Raw genomic sequence first — 15,299 nt, 5'->3', positions numbered from 1 at the left:
ACCTGGACGATTGGCTCATCAAGAGTCAATCAAAAGAAGGAGCTCTCACTTCTCTCAAGCTCACTATCCATGTGCTTCACTCCTTGGGATTTCTCATCAACTATCAGAAATCCCATCTGTCACCAAATCATCTTATACAGTTCATAGGTGCAGACCTAAACACGACGATAGCAAAAGCTTTTCTTCCAAGAGATCGAGCTCAAACACTTGTCCTTTTGACTCACAACTTTTGCAACCAGATCCAGGTAACAGCTCACCAGTGCCTAATTCTTCTAGGGCACATGGCTTCCACAGTTCACGTAACTCCCATGGCCAGATTGACCATGAGACTACTGCAATGGACACTCAAAGCACAGTGGATACAAGCCACTCAACCAATGTCCACGCCCATTCATATCACACCAGAACTCAGAGCTGCACTCATCTGGTGGATATCAATGAACAACTTGCTCAAAGGCCTACCTTTCCAGCAACCAATTCCACAAGTGACTTTAACTACAGATGCATCCACCTTAGGGTGGGGAGCACACATCGGTCAACTAAAGACACAGGGCAAGTGGACAAAACTCAAAGCCTCTTTTCAGATAAACTTCCTGGAGCTTCGAGCTATACGCTATGCGCTACATGCATTCAAGGACTGCCTTTCACACAAGACTGTTCTGATCCAAACGGACAACACAGTAGCCATGTGGTACATCAACAAACAAGGGGGGACAGGTTCCTACCTCCTTTGTCAAGAAGCAGCGCAGATTTAGGACTGGGCCCTGACACACTCAATTCTTCTACGGGCCACTTATCTAGCAGGCATCCACAACATAGTAGCAGATCGCCTCAGTCGTCAGTTCCAACCGCACGAATGGTCCTTGGATCCAGCAATAGCATCCAAGATCTTCCAACGCTGGGGTCAACCGACGATAGATCTCTTTGCAATCCCAGCTCAACTACAAAGTGAACAATTACTGCTCTCTCCTCTGGCAGCAGAACAGCCTACCAAAGGACGCCTTTGCTCGCCATTGGAATTCAGGCCTGTTATACACGTATCCACCGATACCACTCATAACCAAAACACTAGTGAAGCTACAACAGGACAAGGGGACCATGATACTCATAGCCCCATATTGGCCTCGACAAGTATGGTTCCCCACACTGCTAGATCTCTCAGTCAGGGATCCAATTCGCCTGGGAGTAGCTCCCAATCTCATAACTCAGGAACAGGGTCAGTTGCGCCATCCCAACCTTCAATCCCTGTCCCTGACAGCATGGATGTTGAAAGCTTGATCTTACAACCGCTCAACCTTCCATCCTCTATATCTCAAGTACTTATAGCTACACGTAAACCTTCCACTAGAAAGAATTATTCCTACAAATGGAAACGGTTTACTTTGTGGTGCACTCAGAAAGATTTAGATCCTTTCACTTGCCCCACAACCTCACTACTAGATTACCTTTATCATCTCTCAGGCTCTGGTCTTAAGACATCATCTGTAAGGGTACACTTAAGTGCAATCTCAGCTTATCACAAGCTGGGAGATGTATCTATTTCAACACAGCCTCTCGTCAGTAAATTCATGAGAGGCCTAACTCACATTAAACATCCAGTTCATTCCCCAAGCATACAATGGGACCTGAACGTAGTCTTAACCAGGCTTATGCGTTCTCCATTTGAACCCATACATACCTGTGACCTTAAATTTCTCACTTGGAAAACGGTTTTCCTTATAGCCATTACATCAGCTAGAAGGGTCAGTGAACTACAAGCACTAGTCACATACAAACCTTTTACAAAGTTCCTGCATGACAGAGTAGTCCTCCGTACACATCCAAAATTCCTTCCTAAGGTTGTCACGGAATTTCACTTGAACCAATCAATAGTTTTACCAACATTTTTTCCTAGGCCTCATTCCCATCAGGGTGAGAGAGCCTTACACACTTTGGACTGTAAACGTGCATTATCCTTCTATTTAAACCGCACAACAGCCCAAAGGAAATCCAATCAGCTGTTTGTTTCATATGATCCAAACAAACCAGGCAAAGCAGTGGGCAAACATACTCTGTCAAACTGGCTAGCAGATTGCATACAATTTTGTTATGAAAAAGCAGGCCTTACTCTTCAAGGGCGAGTAAAGGCACACTCAGTAAGAGCAATGTCAACCTCAGTAGCACACCTTCGCTCTGTACCTATTCTGGACATTTGCAAAGCAGCAACATGGAGTTCTCTTCACACTTTTACAGCTCACTACTGTTTAGACAAAGAAGGAAGACAAGATTCAGCCTATGGACAATCCGTCTTAAAGAACTTGTTTCCAGTATAATCCCAACTCCTTCTACATCCAACCTGCTGTTATCTTCGGCTGATTCATTTCATCAACAAAACTTCACTGTTGCTTCACTACAAAATGACTCGGCCTCTAGCTTGCTAATCACCCATATGTGAGGACTAGCATCCTGCTTGTCCTGGGATAAAGCAAAATTGCTTACCTTGTAATAGGTGTTATCCCAGGACAGCAGGATGTAGTCCTCACGAAACCCACCCGCCACCCCGCGGAGTTGGGCCTGATACGTTTTATTATTTTATTTTTGCTAACGCTTATTGCTACAAAACAAGACTGAAGGGAGACCCCTGTGGCAGGGAATATCATGGCATGCTGGGCATGCTCAGTAGGCACTCCGGTGCCATTCAAAAGTTTCATGGAAACTTTTAGAGAAGTTTTTCCGTACATAGGGCTCCATTACCGATGTCACCCATATGTGAGGACTGCATCCTGCTGTCCTGGGATAACACCTATTACAAGGTAAGCAATTTTGCTTTATGGCTATTAGATGGCTAGTTCCTCAGGGAACACCCCGGACCTAGCAGGCCGCAGTGAGCAGCCAGGGAACCCTTGAGACCTGGTGCCCCTAAGGCAAGAACCTGCTTCGCTCTCATGGGTGGAATTATTCAAGGGGATTCACGCCTTTGTCAAGATGCAGTCTGATCCCCGAATGGACCATACGTACCGGATGACCCTACCCCTGGACCCTCAAGACCTAGGCACGGCGACCCGCCACCCGGAAGCCCCACTTATGGGGATTCAGATTGCTCTGTGGAAGAAGAAGAGCTCCCCGAGGAGGGAGAACTTCCCTCGGGGATAGAGCCGTATCGAACCATGAGACGCTTCTTTCTTAAGGAGGATCTCCCAGACCTGGTCTCTCAATGCCTGTCGGAGCTGGGAACCTAGAATGAACCCCCTACTGGAAGGCCTTCGTCAAACGGCCCACAACTTCCCCCTCCTACAAGCAGCACAGCAGCTAATCGACCTCGAGTGGAATGCGCCGGAGGCCTCATTCAAAGGGGGTCGGGCCTTGTCTGGCATGTACGCCCTGGACCCGGCAACCAAGGAGCTGCTGGCGTGCCCCAAGGTAGACGCCATAGTTTGCGCAATTGTGAAGCGCACCACCATTCCGGTGGAGGGAGGGGCGGCCCTCAAGGATGCACATGACTGGCGCATGGACGCCATTCTGAAACAAGCCTTTGAGGTGGCAGCCATGTCCCTACGAATTGCGACCTGCTGCACCGTGGTGACGCGTTCCTGTTTATCACAAGCCAGGAACAACACCCCGGGAGAATAAATGGAATCAGCCCACTCGTTCCTCACTGACGCTGCTTCCGACCTAGTCCGTACGGCAGCCAAGGGAGTGGCATCCTCAGTGGCAGCCAGGAAGACAGCTCTGGCTACGAAATTGGTCAGCCGACGACTCCTCCAAGACTCGCCTTACCAGAATGCTCTTTAAGGGATCCCTCCTGTTCAGCAGCGACCTCGGGAAACTGGCTAACAAATGGGGCGCCTCTCCATTGCCCCGTCTACCAGAAGACAAATCAAGGAGGAACCAGCTCCCTTTTCCTAGGCCATCCAGAGGTAAAAGCTCTCAACGCTTTCAACCCTTACAGGACTCGCTACCAAGCACCTCGTTCTCAGACCAGGAACCAGTCCTTTCGGACCAGGCACAGCAAGCTGGGAACCAGCTCGGGTTCGGGTCCCGGCAGCACCCCACAATGAGAATCAGCCGACCCATCTGGGGGAAGAAGCCATAGGGGGCAGGCTTAACCCTATTCTACCGCAGGTGGGTCGAGATTACTTCGGACCAGTGGGTTCTCGCCATTGTCCGGGAAGGGTATTACCTGGACTTCCTTCACCTCCCTCCAGACAAGTTTGTGGAGTCTCCTTGCCCGCCCCTCAAGAGGGTGGCGCTGGAAGCTAACTTGGGAAGGCTCTTGTCCCTAAAAGCCATAATCCCAGTGCCTGCATGGGAGATAAATTCTGGGCATTACTCCATTTATTTCATCGTGGCCAAGAAGGGGGGCACCTTCAGACCCGTCCTGGACCTCAAGTCGGTCAACCAGCACTTAAGGGTCCCAGGCTTTTGCATGGAAACTCTGCGGTCAATCCGAAGTTCCATACAGCCAAGGGAGTATCTCACATCCCTGGATCTGTCAGAAGCATACTTGCATATCCCAATCCATCGGGATCATCAGCGCTACTTACGCTTGAAAGTCCTGGGACAACACTTTCAGTTCCGGGCTCTACCCTTCGGGTTAGCCACCGCGCCACGGACCTTTACCAAGGTCATAGTAGTGGTGGCGGCGTCACTCAGGAAGGAAGGAATTCTCATCCATCCCTACCTAGACGATTGGCTGATCAGGGCAAAGTCACCAGAGGAGAGCCACCGGGCAACCAACAGAGTTATACCTCTTCTGGAAAGCCTAGGATGGGTAGTCAACACACACAAGAGTTCCCTACAGCCTTCGCAGTCGCTGGAATACCTCGGAGTCCGATTCGACACCCAGGGAGACAGTCAGCCTGACCTCCAAGAGGAAATTAAAACTCCGGAATAGTTTGCAGACTTTGCTGAGCACCACCCGGCCCACAGCTTGGGATTACCTACAGGTCCTCGGCCTAATGGCCTCCACTCTGGAAGTGGTTCCATGGGCGCGGGCTCATATGAGACCATTACAACGCGCCGTTCTATCTCGGTGGAGCCCACGATTACAGAACTACACCGTGCATCTACCTCTACCGGCCAGAGTACGGAATCAGTTACGGTGGTGGCTGCAGCCCGGCCACATGAGCCGGGGGTCAAAAATGTCCTCTCCTTCCTGGACCCTGCTCACTACAGATGCCAGTCTGAGTGGCTGGGGAGCACACTGCGAAGAACTAACCGCCCAAGGGCAGTGGAATAGAGAAGAGTCGGGGTGGAACACCAACCGACTAGAGGCAAGGGCAGTCAGGTTAGCATGCCTGCGATTTGCCCACAGACTTCGCAACAGAGCAGTCAGTGATGTCGGACAATGCCACCACGGTGGCATACATCAATAGAGAGGGCGGAACCAGAAGCCGACAGGTATCCTTAGAAATAGCCCCCCTGATGGCGTGGGCGGAAGCAAATCTCCAGGACATCTCCGCCGTCCACTTCGCCGGGAAGGACAATGCCACGGCAGACTTTTTCAGCAGAGAAAGCCTAAACCCGGGGGGATGGCAGCTGTCATCCACGGCCTTCCAGATGATCCACGGATCAGTGGGGGACGCCAGGCATGGACCTATTAGCGGACAGGTCCAACGCTCAAGTACCCAGATATTTCATTCGCAGGCGAGATCCTCTATCCCAGGGGATCGACGCCCTGGTAGAGCCATGGCCTCAGGAGATCCTGCTATATGCTTTTTCCCCATGGCCCCTGCTGAGTGCCATTATACACAAGATTCAGCGGCATAGAGGCCTAGGTCTTCTGGTGGCCCCGGACTGGCCAAGAAGACCCTGGTACGCAGATATGAGAAGACTACTGGCAGGGAATCCTCTACCCCTGCCTCCTCACAGGGACCTGCTGCGGCAAGGTCCCATCCTCCACGAGGATCCAGCTCAATTCTCTCTTATGGTCTGGCCATTGAGAGGGCTAGACTGAAGAAAAGGGGATACTCGGGGCCGGTAATAGATACACTCCTCCGTGCACGCAAGTTCTCCACATCACTAACTTATATAAGGATCTGGAGAGTATTTGAAGCCTGGTGCGAAACTCGAAGCACCAATCCACATGCCGCTAAAATCCCCATCATTTTGGATTTCCTGCAAGATGGGCTTCAGAAGGGTCTGTCCCTCAATTCAATCAAGGTTCAGGTGGCAGTGCTGTCCTGCTACAGCCCCAGGAGTTACGGCAACAGCATTGCCACACACCCAGACGTTTCACGTTTCCTGAAAGGAGTCAAACACATTCGCCCGCCACTGAAGTGGCCAGTGCCCCTGTGGAACCTCAACCTAGTTTTGGAATTCCTAGCGGGAGCTGCCTTCAGACCCCTCCGAGGCCTGTTCCTCCATTTGTTAACCTTGAAGATGGTGTTCTTGCTGGCCGTGTGTTCAGCACGCCGCATCTCAGAGCTGCAAGCACTGTCCTGCCGCGATCCATTTCTCAGGATCACCCCAGGGGCTATCCATCTTCGCACGGTTCCTTCCTTCCTTACCCCAAGTAGTCTCGCATTTCCACCTCAACCAAACCATATCCTTGCCAACCACGGAAGGTTTGAAGAAGTCGGAAGAAGGTCGAATACTGCGCCATCTCGACATCGGCAGGCTGCTGTCCAGAAACCTGGAAATGTCGGAAGCAGTACGAAAGACGGACCGTCTGTTTGTCCTTCACAGCGGGAAGAGGCAAGGTGAAGCGGCCTCACGGGCGACTATTGCCCGCTGGATCAAAGAAGTTATCAAGGCGGCCTATGTAGAAGCGGGAAAACCACCACCTCTACAGGTCAAGGCTCACTCTACCAGAGCGCAAGCGGCCTCCTGGGCAGGAACTAGGATGCTGTCGCCTGCGGAGATGTGCCGAGCGGCAACGTGGTCCTCCATCCATACCTTCTCCAGATTCTACCGTCTGGACGTCCAGGCCAGGGAGGACACAGCATTTGCAAGGGCAATCCTAAACGGACCTCGGGCAGCCTCCCACCCAGTCCGGGGGTAGCTTTTGTACATCCCATTTGTAATGAGTCCATCTGCTACACGCTAGGAAATGGAGAGATTACTTACCTGATAATCTCGTTTTCCTTAGTGTAGGCAGATGGACTCAGCATCCCAACCGGCTGCCGATTATATAGATATAGATAGATATATATAGATGGATTCACAGTTTCAAGGTGAGCTATGTTTCCTTACATTGGGCATCCACCCTGCCGGGTGTCGACGCCTTCCGGTTGAGAACACTGGCGGTCTCCAGCTACTGTCAATCGGTCAGGTTAATCATGTTCAGTTAATTGATCGGTCAGTCACACATATATCCATAAAGCTTTTGCAAGGAAGATTACTGAGCGCCTGCACTTCCTGCAGGGGTATATGTACCACGTGCTGACGTGAGATCCGTCTCCAACTGCTAGCACGCGGATACTATCCCATTCGTTCTGAGTCCATCTGTCTACACTAAGGAAAAGGAGATTATCCGGTAAGTAATCTCAACATTTTGTATTTAGTTTCATGCAGGATGTTTATCCTGTTGGACTCTATGCCATCCCGGACATAAAGCGCCACACCTCCTCCCGGGTGCTCCTCTCTGTCATTGCGATATAATTTGTACCCCGGTATAGCACTGTCCCATTGATTATCCTCTTTCCACCATGTCTCTGAGATGCCAATTAAGTCTGTCGTCATTCACTGCTATACATTCTAATTCTCCCATCTTACTTCTTAGACTTCTGGCATTAGCATACAGGCATTTCAAAGTTTGTTTTTTGTTTGTATTTTCATTCTGCTTTTTAATTGATAGGGATAAGTTAGCTAAAAAATTCTCAGGTGAGTTTTTAGTTACAGGCACTTGGACTATTTTTCTAATTATTGGAACCACACTGTTGGGATGCCCTAATTCTAATGCATCATTAGTATCCTTTGAAGATACCTCTCTCCGAACCATGCGCTGCTGAGCGACTGTCGGCTTTCCCCTTTGTTCTAGTTTAAAAGCTGCTCCATCTCCTTTTTAAAGGTTAGCGCCAGCAGTCTGGTTCCACCCTGGTTAAGGTGGAGCCCATCCCTTCGGAAGAGACTCCCCCTTCCCCAAAAGGTTCCCCAGTTCCTAACAAAACTGAATCCCTCTTCCTTGCACCATCGTCTCATCCACGCATTGAGACTCCGGAGCTCTGCCTGCCTCTGGTGACCTGCGCGTGGAACAGGGAGCATTTCAGAGAATGCTACCCTGGAGGTTCTGGATTTAAGCTTTCTACCTAAGAGCCTACATTTGGCTTCCAGAACCTCCCTCCCACATTTTCCTATGTCATTGGTGCCCAGATGTAGCATGACAGCCGGCTCTTTCCCAGCACTGTCTAAAATCCTATCTAGGTGACGCGTGAGGTCCGCCACCTTCGCACCAGGTAGGCATGTTACCAGGCAATCCTCACGCCCACCAGCCACCCAGCTATCTACATTCCTAATAATCGAATCACCAACTATGACGGCCGACCTAACCCTTCCCTCCTGAGCAGTAGACCTTGGGGAGATATCCTCAGTGTGAAAGGACAATGCATCACCTGGAGAGCAGGTCCTTGCTACAGGATCCTTTCCTGCTGCACCTGGTTGGTGCTCTCCCATCATGAGACCCTCTTCCTCCAAAGCAGCACCAGGGCTGCCAGTCTGAAGTTGGGACTTGACTACTATATCCCTGAAGGTCTCATCTATATACCTCTCTGTCTGCCTCAGCTCCTCCAGGTCTGCCACTCTAGCCTCCAGAGATCGGACTCGTTCTCTGAGAGCCAGGAGCTCTTTGCATCGCATGCACATGTACAACTTCTCACCGGTGGGTAAAAAAATCATACATGTGACACTCTATGCAAAAGACTGGGAAGCCCCCCTCTTGCTGCTGGACTGCTGCCTTCATCTCAATTTTGATCAGTTACTAATTAAGTTTTAGGTTGCTAAGGGAGTAGGAATGTGTCTAACGTCCTTTAAATGTATTAGTGAATTCACTATGTGTCTGGTAGTGGCCTACTGGGGTCTGATCGAATTCTCAAAGTTTTTGTTGATGGGTTTTTTTTTTGTTTGTTTTTTTTAAGGTATGAGGGAGGGTTGGGAAATACAGTCTAACTTCAGTTAGTCAGCCAGAGTGACTCACTGCTCTCTTGATTAACAAATGTTGGTCCCTATTCAAACCCAATCACACTACCTCAACACCTTTCCAAGGTGAGTAACTGAGCTGAACTATTCAACATTTTTACTTAGGTATACACTGCTCCTAGCTTATTTCTAGCTTCTGGCTACTTTGCTGTTTTTTTTTCCAATACAAACACTCAGTTCTGCAGACTTATAAAAATAAACACACTACCTACTGCTTACTAGCTACCTTATTGACTGACTATTTAAAAATACAAACAGTCTAACTTGTTTGTTCACTGCCTTTCTGACTTTTAAAGACACAAACACACTAAATAATATTCCCAAATAGTTAACTTTGCCCCAGTACTTTTAAAAAATTCAATGTCCCAAGCAAAAACTTACTGATTCGGCCCAGGGATCCACCCACAACTTATCAGAGTCATTACAGATAGCTACTCCTTAGCAAGGTGATATCTGAGACACTACAAGAGCCCGCTACACAGAGCTTTCTCTATAGATTGCTGCTCCTATCTGACTGCTCCTCCCATCAAGCATCAGATTTCCATCAGATCTCTAACAGAGGCTAACTACGCAGTCTAACCCACTACAGATTGCTACTCGTGCAGCAGATTTACAACAGATTGCTAACTCCCTAGCAAATTCATAACAGATGATGGGTGAATGGTTGCAGCAGCTAAAGGTCCCTTCTCTCTTTAGGGTTGGGTATTAGCTACAGCTTTTCCTACAGAGGCTCAAGGATAGATTCTGTAGCAAGAGTTGTAAAAATCTGTGAAATTCTGCAGGAATTGTGGCACATTTGCACGTTTGCTTATTAAATAAGCTACATTTTGATTTTACTTTCATTTTCTGACATTTCTTGTGTCTAGTTAATTGATATGACCCTTTTCCACAAAAAAGGATCTTAGTGATCAGAGCTAGGAAGAGAGGATAGGAATAAAGAAGAGATGGTGAGTGGATTTGAGGAGGGAAATGGGGAAGAGATCTCAGGCAAGAGGACTGGAAGGGGGGAATGGAGGCAAAGAGGGAGGGGAGGCTATGGGAATCAGGGAGCAGAGGATGGAGAAGGAAAGGGAATTGTGTGAGAGAAAGTGGATCAGGGAGAGGTAGGACTGATCCTCTTCTAATCACTTTATTCTTTCCCTAATCCCCACCTCTGATCTAGTTGCATTTTCTCCTCTAGCCCCCACACTTATTCTTCAGCACCTCTGAATTCCTCATTTACCTTCTAGTAGCTCTTCCATATCCTCTCATGCTCCTTCCAGTTCCCTCATTCACGCTCCATCCTGGCTTGTTTAAGAGGAAAGGAGGAAGAGAGATGTGGACTGCCACTGCTGATGCTCCGACTTCTAATCTGCCATGGCAGTTCCAGGGAAAATGGGTAATTCCGCAGGAATTACAAGATTTTGTGGGAGACCAGGAGCCTTGGGCTTAATCTACCAGCCTCCTCGGGTGATGACGGGCCACAAGAAAAACAATCTCCCTGGTTTGTATAGTGAACGCCACTGATGTATATAGACAATGTGAAGCAAGGTATTGTGCTGCTCATAATTCACTGTTTTAATACATTCTTGAACATAGGTTCTTACGTGATGTTCCAAGTTTTCATGTGCTTCAGGAGGAGATGGCCTGGATGAAGGAGAAGCTTTCAAATCTCGGTTCTCCAGTAGTTCTTTGTCACAATGATCTTTTATGTAAGAATATTATCTACAATGAAAAACAAGGTAGGCATTGAAAACACCAGTAAGTTAAATTTTTATTGTATGTTTTCTGTAAATTAGCTTAAATTGGGCTAAAATGTCCTTAGAATTTTATACAGTTAAATTGGTAGTATATAGTTGCAACATCAATTTATAATGAAACACAAGGTGGCCTCCTAGAATAGGGGTGGGCAACTGTCATCCTCAAGGTTCCACCCAAGTTATCAGTTTTTCAAGATATCCCTTATGAACATGCATATGAAAGATTTGTGGTCTCCTAGGACAAGCAGGATGGAGTGACATCAGATGGAGCACTGCACAGAAATTTTGACTGGTAGACTGAGCATGACAAGCCTGCTGCTATCCGCACGTTCACCCGAGGTCCCCCTTCAGTCTCTTATTTTCTGCGGTGCAGTAGCCTCGTGGTTGTTTTAGCTGAATATTTCGTTGTTTTTCTACGTCTGGTCCCCCTTCGCATTTGGTCCCTCCAGGTAGGTACCTGTGGCTTTTGCTGTCAGTTTTTCGAGGTTGATTCCCAACTTCCACCTTGGGTTCCTATCGGTCATCGACCGCTCGCTGGCCTCTTTTTTTTTTTTTTTTTTATTCTTTATTTGTCAAATTTTTAAATTACCAAAAAGTAAAATTTCCTGGCGTGTAGCCAGATGGACTCAGAACAAATGGGATAGTATCCGCGTGCTAGCAGTTGGAGACGGATCTGACGTCAGCACGGGGGCGTATATATCCCCACAGGAAGCGTAGCTATTCAGTAATTTCCGTCTCCAAGCAGTTTGGAGTGCCTGCATGCTAGTTGAGCGTGCTTTCCAAGACTACTTTAATTTTTCTCTTTTCTTATCATTCTAGATTCGTTTTTCCTGTCTATTCGGCTTAGAGCCCCGCGCTCCTGCGGTAGATACCCACGGGTTCCTCCCCCAGCGAGCTCCCGGGGTGATTACCATGCTCCCCCGGTGGGAAAGTCCTCGGTCTTGCCGAAGCGCGGCAGTGACGCAGTCCCCGGACGCAGTCCGCGTGAGGTGTACGAGGCCCTCTGTCCCGGCGTGGACAAGGTAGCGGGTGCATTTCCTCAAATTGCGGTGGTGAGGTGATCCCTTCCCCCGCAGCCGGAGACTACCTGTGTTCCAGCCGGGAAGTGCCGAAGCTGGTAAGGAGTACGTCTCTTCCTACGGGTCTCCGAAGCGCAGAGGATTGGCGGCGTGGCACGTCGTGGAGGACGCCCTGGTTGGGCCTTGCTCAGGTACTCCGTGCCCGTAATAGGCGTGGCTTTCTTCCTCCTTAGCTTATTGAATGCCTATTAAGAGCATATTGCTGGCCGCTTATTACTGAAAGCTTATTGAATGCCTATTGAGAACATATTGCTGGCCGCTTATTACTGAATGCTTATTGAATGCCTATTGTGAGCATATTGCTGGCCGCTTATTACTGAAAGCTTATTGAATGCCTATTGAGAGCTTATTGCTGACCACTTATTACTGAAAGCTTATTGAATGCCTATTAAGAGCATATTGCTGACCGTTTATTACTGAAAGCTTATTGAATGCCTATTGAGAGCATATTGCTGGCCGCTTATTACTGACAGCTTCTTGAATGCCTATTGAGAGCATATTGCTGACCGCTTATTACTGAACGCTTATTGAATGCCTATTGCGAGCATATTGCTGGTCGCTTATTACTGAAAGCTTATTGAATGCCTATTGCGAGCATATTGCTGGTCGCTTATTGCTGAAAGCCTATTGAGGGCACATTAAGCGCTTATTGCTGCCGCATATTCCTGTTGAGCGCCTGTTGTATTACGCGCCTATTGCTGCCGCATATTATTATTGAGCGCCTGTTGTATTAAGCGCCTATTGCTGCCGCCTCTTATTATTGAGCGCCTGTTGTATTAAGCGCCTATAGCTGCCGCCTCTTATTATTGAGCGCCTGTTGTATTAAGCGCCTATTGCTGCCGCATATTTTTCTTTAGCGTCTGTTGTATTGAGCGCCTATTGCTGCCGCATATTATTATTGAGCGCCTGTTGTATTAAGCGCCTATTGCTACCGCATATTATTCTTGAGCGCCTATTGTTCAATGGATCAGAAAGCTGCAGAGTCTTCAGCGACGGCGCCGCCTGCTTCAGGGATTGCAGCCCTTGGCCTCTGCTCCGCATGCCACCTTAGGGCCATGCGCAGGGATGAGCCAGATTCTCTGTGTGCCCAATGTGAGGGGGCCGTGCGACCCTCGGGCCAGGACCTGTCTCAACCACGATTTGTGGACAGTTCCCCAGGGGCTACCCCGGAGTTAGGGGGCAGTCTCGACCACTCAGGCATCCCGGGGGAGCTTGTACCCGGGCGATTAGAGGCTGCTTCCATTTCCTGGGTGGATCTCTTTAAGGGAATTCATGCTTTTGTACAGATGCAAACGGCTGCCCATCCAGGCCCTGCGGTTCCTGCTGTTCCTGTAGTTCCTGCGGTGGCTGCGCCTGCAGCGGCTGCTGTGGTAGCAGCTCCTGCGGATCCGGTTCCTGGACAGTCACAACCTTATCGCGAGCGGGACTTCCCGCCGATGGATAGCCCGGATCAGTCAGACCAGGAGGTCTCACAGGACGAGTCCGAACTCCCGGACGAGGTGGACCTCCCTCCAGGGACTGAGCCATATCGAACCATGAGGCGGTTCTTCCCTAAGGAGGACCTCTCCGACCTGGTGTCTCAGTGTCTGGCAGAATTGGATATTACAGGTCCCAGCGCTTTGGTACCTTCTGCGCAGAACCCCCTGCTGGAAGGTCTTCGTCCTACGGCCCGCCATTTTCCATTCTTACAGGCGGCGCAACAACTGATCGATTTAGAATGGGCGGCTCCAGCGGCTGCCTTCAAAGGGGGTCGGGCTCTGACGAGCATGTACCCATTGGCACCGGCTATCCAGGATCTGCTGGCGTGCCCTCAGGTGGACGCCTTGATTAGCGCTGTGGTCAAGCGCACTACCATTCCAGTTGAAGGTGGGACGGCCCTCAGGAGCCGCATGATCGGCGACTGGATGCCATTCTGCGTCAGGCCTTTGAGGTGGCAGCTTTATCTTTATGGATCGCCACCTGCTGCACGGTGGTGACGCGTGCCTGTTTGTCACAGGTTAGAAACAACACTCCAGCGGCAGACATGGAATCCGCTCTTTCGTTCCTTACGGATGCGGCATCTGACCTGGTCCGGACAACAGCTAAAGGGATTTCATCCTTCGTAGCCGCCAGGAGGCAGCTCTGGATCCGAAGATGGTCGGCTGATGCGCCTTCTCTAAAACCCGCCTCACCAGATTGCCCTTCAAGGGCTCTTTTCTATTTGGCAGCAACCTTGATAAACTGGCAGGTGCATGGGGCGCCTCTCCAGTGCCCAGATTGCCGGAAGATCGGTTCCGAAGGGGCCAGCGCGCCTTTCCAAGGCCCTCCAGGGGCAGGAGTTCCCAGCGTTTCATTCCTTACAGGGGTCGTTACCAGGCACCATGTCCTCCGGCCAGGAATCAGTCCTTTCGGACCAAGCAGCGCAAGAGGGGAGCGGGGCCCGGGCTCGGGTCCCGGCCGCGCCTCCCAATGAGAATCCACCGATTCATCTGGGAGACGGAGCCATAGGGGGCAGGTTGACCCTCTTCTACCCCAGATGGGTCGAGATTACATCGGACCAGTGGGTTCTCGCCGTTATCCGGGAGGGATATTATCTGGACTTTCATCATCTCCCTCCGGACAAGTTTGTGGAATCTTCGTGTCCCATGCACAAGAAGGCAGCGTTGGAAGCTACCCTGGCATGGCTCCTGTCCTTGAAAGCCATCATCCCAGTACCTGCCTGGGAAGTGAATTCTGGCCATTATTCCATCTATTTCATGGTACCCAAGAAAGGGGGTACCTTTCGGCCTGTCCTGGACCTCAAGTCGGTCAATCGATACTTACGGGTCCCGAGGTTTCGCATGGAAACTCTACGCTCCGTCAAGTCCGCAGTACAGCCAGGGGAATTCCTCACGGCATTAGACCTGTCAGAGGCATACCTGCATATCCCGATCCATCCGGATCATCAGCGCTACCTACGCTTCAAGGTTCTAGGCCGCCACTTCCAGTTTCGGGCTCTGCCCTTTGGGTTGGCGACATCGCCACGGACATTCACCAAGGTAGTAGTAGTAGTAGCGGCGGCGCTCAGGCGGGAAGGAATTCTGGTCCATCCCTACCTAGACGACTGGCTGATCAGGGCAAAGTCTCGAGAGGAGAGCCTTCGGACCACCGACAGTGATAGCCCTTCTGGAAAGCCTGGGCTGGGTTATCAACCTTGGCAAGAGCTGCCTACAGCCTTCCCAGTCACTGGAATACCTGGGAGTACAGTTCGACACCTGGGCAGACACGGTCAGTCTCACCACCAAGAGGACGTTGAAACTTCAGCAGCGTATCCAGTATTTGATGGGAGCCAGTCGACCCACCGCCTGGGATTATCTGCAGGTTCTTGGTCTCATGGCATCCACCCTGG

General features: G+C 50.0%; 1 protein-coding gene across 1 annotated transcript in view; it reads left to right on the top strand.

The window, feature by feature from the left end:
- Positions 1-15,299, top strand: part of ETNK1 (ethanolamine kinase 1) — a 409,480-nt gene that overhangs the window by 199,221 nt on the left and 194,960 nt on the right. Inside the window, 1 exon segment of the mRNA XM_029600112.1 lies at positions 10,693-10,835. Within this exon segment, the coding sequence (XP_029455972.1) occupies positions 10,693-10,835 (143 nt within the window).

Source organism: Rhinatrema bivittatum, chromosome 4 (assembly GCF_901001135.1).
Source record: "Rhinatrema bivittatum chromosome 4, aRhiBiv1.1, whole genome shotgun sequence".
NCBI classification, from domain to species: Eukaryota; Metazoa; Chordata; class Amphibia; order Gymnophiona; family Rhinatrematidae; genus Rhinatrema; species Rhinatrema bivittatum.
The sequence above is the reverse complement of the archived record's forward strand: the minus strand, read 5'-3'. Positions and strand labels throughout refer to the sequence as shown.